The following is a 9,465-nucleotide window of genomic DNA, read 5'->3' as shown; positions in this document are numbered from 1 at the left end:
GTGTTTTTATGTGTTTTTAGACATAAAATTAAGAACACCAAACACCAAATTTTCTTTTTGAATGTTAACACAATTATTTTGCAGTTGCAAAGGCTGACCACTGTATGGCAGTGTTGGGTGATTCTCAGGCATCCACTGTAGAGGCTTATATGCAACACTGCCATCAAAACCTATTCTTATCATAGAAAATGATATTTTAATAGTTGTCCACTATAGTGACCGTCATGCATGAAAGGGATATACACCAAATATACAGTGGATCATCGGTTTTTGAACTAAATTCATTCCTGAATGCCGTTTGACATTGAAAGGTTCGGAAAATGAAACCATTTTTCCCCATAGGAATCCATGTAAAATGGACTGCAGTAATTTCCTCTCCTATCGCCGCAGTTATGCTCCAAGATCCTCCGTTATGTTCCAAGATCCTCCGTGAAATGGGAAAATCACGACGTAGAGGCGAGAAAGTTATTTTCATATAATACTAATCCCAGGCATTGGTCCCAGTTACCGAGGTCACTCAAAAACACACCTTGGTGCCAGATTGTTTTTGACTGTCTGTCACTCCAACCCTTCCTGTTTGGGGATAATGGTGCCTTGGTGGTTAAGGAAAGGGACTTGGGTCCGGAAGGTTTCAGGTTCGAGTCCACCAGCTGCCAAGTTGGGCTCAAGCTTCCCCCCTTGCTCACTTTGGTGATGGGTTTAAATGCAGAGGTCACATTTCGCGGTGCGCAGTGGTGTGCTGTGTCACGATGACAAATAATTCACTTCCTGTCCTTCTCTTCTGGTTTCTCCACCAAATGTGCTCAGCCAGTTTGACTTAATTCTGCTTTGATCAAATCATATTGCATGGTTTATAAATGTATATATATAAATATCCCTTTGTTAGCACCCATAGGCCTTCACTGAGGTTCTGTCTCTATTGTTTTATTCTGTCTCTGTTCTATCTATTTTTGCTGCATATGGCTCCTTATTGAAATCACAGTGAATGAGTTTGCTGTTTCACATCTTTTATCTGATTTTTTTTTTGCACCTCTTATGCATCTCTGAATGATGGTACCACTCTGTGCAGGTGACCGTTATGTAGTGGTGGACTGCGGTGGGGGAACGGTGGACCTGACGGTTCACCAGATCCGTCTTCCAGAGGGACATCTAAAGGAGCTTTATAAAGCATCAGGTAAACGGACACATTTTTCCACCATTGTTTTTTTTTACATCTCTTGCGCTTTTCAGTCTCAGTCACGTCCCTTCCTTTCCCAGGTGGCCCCTACGGATCGATTGGGATCGACTATGAATTTGAGAAGCTGCTGTGTAAGATCTTTGGACAGGATTTCATCGATCAGTTTAAGATAAGGAGGCCCGCCGCCTGGGTGGACCTGATGATTGCTTTTGAGTCTCGGAAGAGAGCTGCCGCTCCCGAACGAACCAACCCACTCAACATCAACCTTCCTTTCTCCTTCATCGACTACTACAAGAAGTTCAGAGGACATAGTGTGGAACATGCGCTGCGCAAAAGCAAGTGAGTGAATCCTGTCCGATTGATGTTTGAGCCGAGATGCTTAACATGAAGAAGGCAGAAAAATAACAGCGTTACCATAATTGGGTTGCTTTTGGGAATACGTCGAGGTCGAGAGAGAGAGCAGGACTATGGAGCGTTTAATGCGAAGACATAGCGACGTTACTTTTTAGGAATCGGTACCATCATTCAAATGAACCCTTTCATGCATGACGGTCACTACAGTGGACAGCTATTAAAATCCCTGAGTGGATTCTCAGGCGTCCACTGTAGAGGCTTATATTGCCGCCATCAAAACTATTTGTTAAATTGCTATTTGTTAAATTGTTAAATTGCGATTTGTTAAATTGCTATTGTTAAATTGCTGCCATCAAAACCTATTCTTATCATAGAAAATGACATTTTAATAGCTGTCCACTGTAGTGACCGTCATGCATGAAAGGGTTAAAATGCATTCACAGAAATTACTTTTCATTTTCAGAATATACCTGCATTTTATTAAGTCATAAATAAAATAAAAAATCAATCATCCGAATAGCATTTTCATTTTTTTTCTTCAACACCGCTCATATTGTTAAAACAACTAAAAAGAAAACGAAAAGGGAAATGCATTTTCATTTTTTCATGTCCCCGCAAATAAAGGTAACAGAATTCAATCTGAATTCGCAATCCATGAGTTGGTTGAAGGCTCTTGCTGACACTATCGTGCGAGTTCGAGCTAAATACAGTCTGAATCGGATGCCTGTGACAGACTTGAGCAGATTATGGAAAGTTTGGCCGCATACTCCGTCGTCACAGACGCCGATGTCAAGTTAGCTAACTTGCTACAAACACTACTAGTAAAGCACACAGTAGCCTACCACAAACGTCATTAGTTGCTAGCGGTGTGACCTTTGTTAACCCGTACAAAATCCTTACGAGTTGCTAGCGGTATGAACTTTGTTAACCCGTACAAAATCCTTACGGGATTTACGGGATGATTGTTTAAGCCGTAGGGCGGCTTATAGACCAAATTATAGTAATCCTTGTGGTAGTGTTTACAACGCTGCACAGAATTCGTATTTTTTGTATTAGCCAATTAGCTCTTTCACATCTAAAATCTAAGGCAGAGACCAACAACGGAGCTTTGTCATTGATTTATTCCTAAACCGTTTCCTTCCACACTGTCTGCCAAATCCTGACTCGTGAAAAGAATCCATAGCGTCCGTCTGCTACGTTCCCGTGGGTGTGATCCGCTCTGATGTGATGTGCACATGTCAGTGTGTGTTATCCACATATGTGACAGCGTTAATGTTTGCCCCACCCAAGTCTTTCCAGCAAACCGAGACACACTGACGACTTCCAGTCAGACGACGAAAGGAGCCTGGAGGCCACCGAGAGCTCGAGTTACAGCCACAGAAATATTTATCGATGTCACTCCCTGTAGGATTCTTCCACAAAAAAAAACACAGAACCATTACAGTCTAGACTCTACTGTTGCCCAAGAAGTGATTCATTTTAGTGCTATAATGGTGGAGTCAGAAAGGTTGTGCCACCATTTAAGAGCCCCCCCCCGTCCCCCCACTACAGTTGCTGCTCACTGTGCCGTGAGAAGAGCCCTGAATTAAAAAATGTTCCATGTGGACAGTGTGCTAATCTTGTCTGCTCATTAGGTTTCAGGTTTGAATAAAACATCATGAGTTAAATTATTAAAATCTAAAAGCAACAGGGCAAACTGTGAAGGACGCCAAATGTAAGTGGTGATACTTGAGCAACTAAAACGAAAGAATACCGTAATTTTCGGACTATAAGTCGCTACTTTTTTTCCACATGCTTTGAACCCTGCGGCTTGAACAATGATCCCAAAAATCTTTTAAGCGATCCAATAAAGGATTTTTACGGCCTAACAAAGTTCATACTGCTAGCGACCACGGTAGCGAAAGTTGAGAGCAGTTTGTTGTTGTTTGCTGTTAAAACACTGTTTATGTTCTGTTGTGGTCGGTGTGGCTGATAATAAAGACCCCAACTTCCCTGTTTCTGTTTATCTCTGCTGCGGACAAGCACAAAGTGAAGGGAGTTAGCCCCGGAGCTAATGTTAGCTTCGGCCCTGGAGCAGATCACTAAGTCTCCCCTGTGCATTCCAACTCGGTCGTGGCGCCGAAGCAGGAAAGAGCTAGCATGTAACCAGTGTTACAAGCACTGTTCGAAAAAAAAAAACATTTATCTAATTAAAAGTGAAAAAAAAAATCTGTGTAAATATCACGACACCTGGACACCTGCAGCTTATAGATGAGTGTGGATTTTATTTATTTATTTATTTTTTTATTTAATGCATTCGGCTTATATTCAGGTGCACTCAATAGTAAGTGTGGATTTTATTTTATTTTTTTATTTATTATTATTTTTATTTAATGCGTTCGGCTTATATTCAGGTGCACTCAATAGTCTGGAAATTACGGTAATATCTGCATGGAACATGAGGAAGTGAGGCTTAAAAAAAGTCAACTAAAAGACGAATCATTGCAGTCATCAAGAGTGCCATTAAAAGAACATTGGAGAAATCGTATTCTTAGAATCATTTGAGGCTAATATTCACAATACCTGTGCCTAGCTTGTGTCTAACTGTTGTTCTCTTCTTCTCTTTTTTTTTTCTTTTTTTTTTTTTTGTACAGTGTGGATTTTGTCAAATGGTCGTCTCAGGGAATGCTGAGGATGAGTCCCGAGGCTATGAACACCCTCTTTAAACCCACTATAGATCACATCATTCAACATCTAAGTAGGTTTATCTCTTACCTTGCAAACACTCTAACCTAGGGGTGTCGAACGCATTTTGGTTCAGGGGCCAGATGTGGCCCGTTCAGCCTTTTAATCCAGCCCGCCAAACTTTTCCAATTTATTTATTATTATTATCATATATTATTATATTTCCCCAATAGATGGCGTGGAAAATGATAAAAGGATTTTAGCCTTTACGCATGACTTTTACATGTCATATATCTTAGTTCACAGAAACGCTCCATCTATCTGCTCCTGACCTGGCCTGCGAGTCAAAAAGTTCGCCCACACCGCGCCTTAATTAGATGTCGAGTGGGGCGGACCAGTACAAGTATAACATAATTACCCTTTTTTTATGCAAAGAAGTACAAGAGAGTAAAAGAAGGTCGTCATGAAGATTAGGGTGTTTGTGCCTTTTTTTTACCTTTTTTTTTAACCTCCTGGCGGGCTGGTTTTGGCACACCAGCCATTTGAAAAATATTTGTATTTATATATTTTTGTATATATTTTTATATATTATATCATTATATTTATTTATTATTAATTAAATAATATAATATAATAATTAAATAATTATTTATTATTATATAAATATTATTTATTTATTTGTTATATTCATTTATTTATTATATATATTTATTTTATATTATATCATTTTATATATATATATATATCAAATATTTCAAAAATATTTGAAAAATATGTTGGTCTGAAATCAAATTTATTTGATTACACAAAATCTCTCAACATTTGTTGTTACGCGACAGTGACAGTAAAATGACCGTAATTTCCGGACTTTTGAGCGCACCTAGGCACAACAGTATATAAACAGTATAGAGTTTTAACAGCTCCATATACGCACATTCAGGCTATTACAGTAGTATAACACACAGTAGCCTGTCATTGACCTGTCACTGATCGCTATCAATATGAACTACGTTAGCCTGTAAAAATCCAAAAATTAGCCACATCATTGTTTAAGCCGCAGGGTTCAACACGTTTGAAAAAAAAGTAGCGGCTTATAGCCCGGAAAATACGGTACATTTTTTATAATAAATGACCGATGAGGGATTTGTAATTTTAAATTTTACGTTCAGTCTTCGTCCTTGTGTTGACAAAGTGTCTGATTTTTCGTTTTTTTTTTTCTTTCTTTTTTAGCTGAGCTCTTTGAAAAGCCAGAAGTCAACGATATCAAGTTCCTGTTCTTGGTGGGAGGTTTTGCGGAGTCTCCATTGCTGCAGCAAGCGGTCCAGAAAATGCTGCAGGGCCGCAGTCGCATCATCATCCCGCACGATGTCGGCCTCACCATCCTTAAAGGGGCTGTGCTGTTTGGCCTTGACCCCAGCGTCATTAAGGTCCGCCGCTCGCCCCTTACCTATGGCGTGGGTGTCCTCAACCGCTTCGTGGAAGGCAAGCATCCACCCGAGAAGCTGCTGGTAAAGGACGGCACTCGATGGTGCACTGACGTTTTTGACACCTTCATCGCGGCAGATCAGTCTGTGGCGCTCGGGGAGATGGTGAAACGTAGCTACACGCCGGCGAAACCGTCCCAGCAGGTCATTGTCATCCACGTGTATTGCTCCGAAAAGGAAAAAGTGGGCTTCATCAGTGAGTCTGGTGTCAAGAAGTGCGGAACACTCCGTTTGGATGTGAGTGGAACGGAAAGCACGTCGCCGCGACGCGAGATCCAGACGCTGATGCAGTTCGGCGACACCGAGATCCGAGCAATGGCTGTGGATGTGTCCACCGGTCGCACCGTTAAAGCTAGTATAGACTTCCTGAGTCACTAGGGGGCGACATGCTAATATTGCAAAATCTTTGGGAGAAGTGGGGAAAATACCGCTCAAACACACATTGACATACAATATATACACACAAATATATATATATATATATACATATACACATTAATATGCTGGAGATTAACTGAAAAGATTATCGTCCGTCTTTTAATCATTTAAATGAAAATGCCAAACTTTAACCTAAATGCGGGCTGACATTCAACTGTAGCATTCACTTACGCTGTCCTGGTAGCTTATTGGCTGACAACGTCCGTAGTATTTGCACAGCTGACTGTAGTATTTAAGTAGTAATGCTGATTTTCACTGCGTTTTTTTTTTTGTTGTTTTTTTTCTCAATATCTAAAAAGTTTCCTGACTAAAAAAAAGGTTTTGCATGATGCAGCTAAACATGATTATTCATGTACGTTTTTTTTTTTTTTTCTTTTTCGCAAGCCATAAGTAGTTGTAGTTTACTGCAGATTTAAAGATGGAGTTAGCTCATCCATAAAGGGTCGGTTTCATTGGAACATTTCCATACTGTGGCGCTGTGGCCTGATACTTCACCCTGGTATTCCTTGGCGTGATACTCGTTCCAAACTCGTCATTTCAGGCCGTGGTTGTTAGAGATAAACGGTAGTAGTGTCCTTCCGACCTTGACCCTGAGCACTTGAACTCCAACAGTTGAGTGTGCTTTCTCACTGTGAGATCAATTTTTGTTCTCATTTCAACGACTGGTTCACGGGAACATTGATCAAGATATAACCTGGTTTGAGTTGTTATTTTTGACTATGCTGCCAAAGATGGAAACACTTGGCGTAATGCAGTGGTTCTTAGTTGTTTTCTGCCATGCCCCCCCCCCCAGTGGTAAACGGAACGCACAGTATTTTTTTACCAAACTAAGCTTAGACCAGGCATGGGCAAACTAAGGCCCGGGGGCCGGATGCGGCCCGTTCAGCTTTTTAATCCGGCCCGCCAAACTTTTCCAAATGATATAATTTATAATATCATAACGCTTCTGCCTTTTCCCTGCAATACCCATGTTTCCCCAGTAGATGGCGTAGAAAATGATAAAAGCATTTTAGCTAATTATCCTTTAGGCATGAGTTTTACATGTAATCTATCTATCATTCTGCTCCTGACCCGCCCCCCCCCGTTCAATTTTAGGACCACGAATCAAAACGTTTGCCCACGCTTGGCTTAGACCATCAAATGGTCGGTGCAGATAACGTGATTTTGGTGATTTTGAAGGTCAACCTGTTCCATTTTTGGCGTATTATGTTGAGCCACTGCAGATTGAAAAAAAGGCTGGCCAAACTGGGTGCCATGAGATGGCGGGAAGGGTTGGGTTCGTGAGAGGCTTCGAATGGGGAAAAAAGTGTTGCCGCTTGAACAGTGAACAAGCCTTCAGTCACTAGGGGGCAGCAACTCATACAGCGGTTTGTACAGATTAAAAAATATACATGTTATCGGGTTCTCAATAGTATCATTTCAATTCGTGGCGGCGTAGGGCGATGATGGGGGCGTGAAAACATTTCTGTCCCCAAGGGGGGGGGCATGACAGAAAAAAATCAAGAACCACTGCTCTAGTGTGAATGGTACCACAGCTATGGAACTGCGTAGTAGACCCCCACAGCACACGAAGTATGGTGAAGTAGTCTCCTGGTTTTTTCGCGAGAACGCTCATACATAAGGGACGACCAAGGGAGCGATCAGGAAGCTATAGATCAGGTTTGCCTTTTGTTCGGTGATTATGAAGTGTACGTTTTTTTTTTTTTCAATTTGCCTTTGACTATTAGATGTGAACAGACTGAATACAGGACTGGAATTTTAATGCGAGGTAGGCGAGGTAGAATTCCTTAAGGCCGAAGCAAGAAAGCGTGTTTATTTCTGTAAATACAGTGTTTAAATATTGTACAGATTTTTTAGCATCGTTTCTGCAGCTCGAAAAATCACCATTGTACGTGTGTGGGTCTTTTTTTTTTTCCTCTCTAGATGTAGCATTTAAGGACAAGGGCAGGTTCATCACCTGTTTTTTTTTTTTGTGTGCAAACAGACAGTATTATGAGTATTATAATCTGTCCTTGTTCGAGCGAAATAGTCTTCTTTCATTTGGAGATAATAACTTTACCTGAATGTGTCTGGTCATCTTTCAGGCAAAACCTCCGCTGCCACGTCAAAGGAAGGAATTTCTATCTATCAGCATTTAATTCATAATCGCCGCCTAAACACATTCCGCCCGACTGAACCGAAGCCACCCATTTCTTAGGGGTGGCCCTGTCTTTGTCTAAGCTGCTCATGAATATGAATGGAGCAGCATTTTTTTTTCAGATGACCTTTTGAAGGTTTAAGTCTTGGATCAGTGGAGTATGCGAATAAATATAATAATAAGTTAAGACTAGCATCGCGTTCACGCGGACGTTAACAGCCGATTTAGAATCGGGGGGGGGGGTTTGAATATAATGTGACGTTCCCTCTGTAATCACTAAGAATTGCGCTGATGATGAAAAGTGATTATTGGCCACATCTGAATGTCGTCCTGTTCCTCAGGCGGATTAGAAGGACGTCACCGAGTCCTTGTTTCTACAGACCCCTGCTGACCGTTAGAAGGAACAGAAATTATTATTCTTAATCCATTAATTGTATTTGTCATTGCACAGCAGTACTTCTCAAACAGTGGGGCGAGGCCCCTCCGGGGGGGCGCGGTGAGGTGCCGGGAGGAAGGGGGCATGATGGGCTTCCAATGGAATATGGACACACTGGACCACTGCTGTAATACTTGAATGATAACAAGCCTCCAGTCACTAGGTGGCAGCAACTCACGCAGTGGTTTGTAAAGATAAAAATATACATGTTATGAATGTTGTGAATACTGAAACCGTTCTACAGAAAGGGCTTATTTAAAGATTAGATTTAAAAAATATATATCAAATAACCCCCCCCCCAAAAAAAGGATTTTGTATTTTGTTTTGTTCAGCCTACAGATGACATCTGCCTTGCAACATTACTTTAATTTAGTGATTACATGTGGTCCTGTTAGATGCAACACATGATTCTGGTGGCCAATATTGTAGTTTTTGTCAATGAAAAACGCTCATCAAAACGCTTCATCGGCCCGTCGGACGTTCTGACTAACCGTGATTCCAAATAAATGTTTTCAACGTAGACTGAGGCCGTTCACTGCTGCTTCAGTGTTAAAGTTCGCTTGTGGTTTGTGTAAATGCTGTGCTTCCACTTTGGGCAGCCACACTTGGACTTTGTACACCCATGGCCATATATATATATACATATACATATATACTCTTGAAAAAAAAAACAACCTCGCTCAGCCCAAGTTCTGCAGATCTCCACCCGTTTACAGTCTTTGTGTTTTCGTAAATTTGAAATGTGAATTCCAGCTCATCTCTCTGTGTTTGTGTG

At 41.1% G+C, this 9,465-nt stretch overlaps 1 protein-coding gene across 2 annotated transcripts in view; it reads left to right on the top strand.

Annotated features, from left to right (window-relative positions):
- hspa12a (heat shock protein 12A) overlaps positions 1 to 6,902 on the top strand; it is a 32,790-nt gene extending 25,888 nt beyond the window's left edge. For both annotated transcript variants that reach the window (XM_025061005.1, XM_008322552.3), the window contains 4 exons: positions 1,070 to 1,174; positions 1,258 to 1,516; positions 4,165 to 4,268; positions 5,426 to 6,902. In XM_025061005.1, coding sequence (XP_024916773.1) covers positions 1,070 to 1,174; positions 1,258 to 1,516; positions 4,165 to 4,268; positions 5,426 to 6,057 — 1,100 coding nt within the window. In that variant the 3' untranslated portion in view covers positions 6,058 to 6,902. The remainder of the gene's footprint in view (positions 1 to 1,069; positions 1,175 to 1,257; positions 1,517 to 4,164; positions 4,269 to 5,425) is intronic.
- The last annotated feature ends 2,563 nt before the right edge of the window (positions 6,903 to 9,465 follow it).

This window comes from Cynoglossus semilaevis, chromosome 12 (assembly GCF_000523025.1).
Source record: "Cynoglossus semilaevis isolate Cse_v1.0 chromosome 12, Cse_v1.0, whole genome shotgun sequence".
Lineage (NCBI taxonomy): Eukaryota > Metazoa > Chordata > Actinopteri > Pleuronectiformes > Cynoglossidae > Cynoglossus > Cynoglossus semilaevis.
Note: the sequence above shows the minus strand (reverse complement) of the source record. Positions and strands in the feature narration are given on the sequence as shown.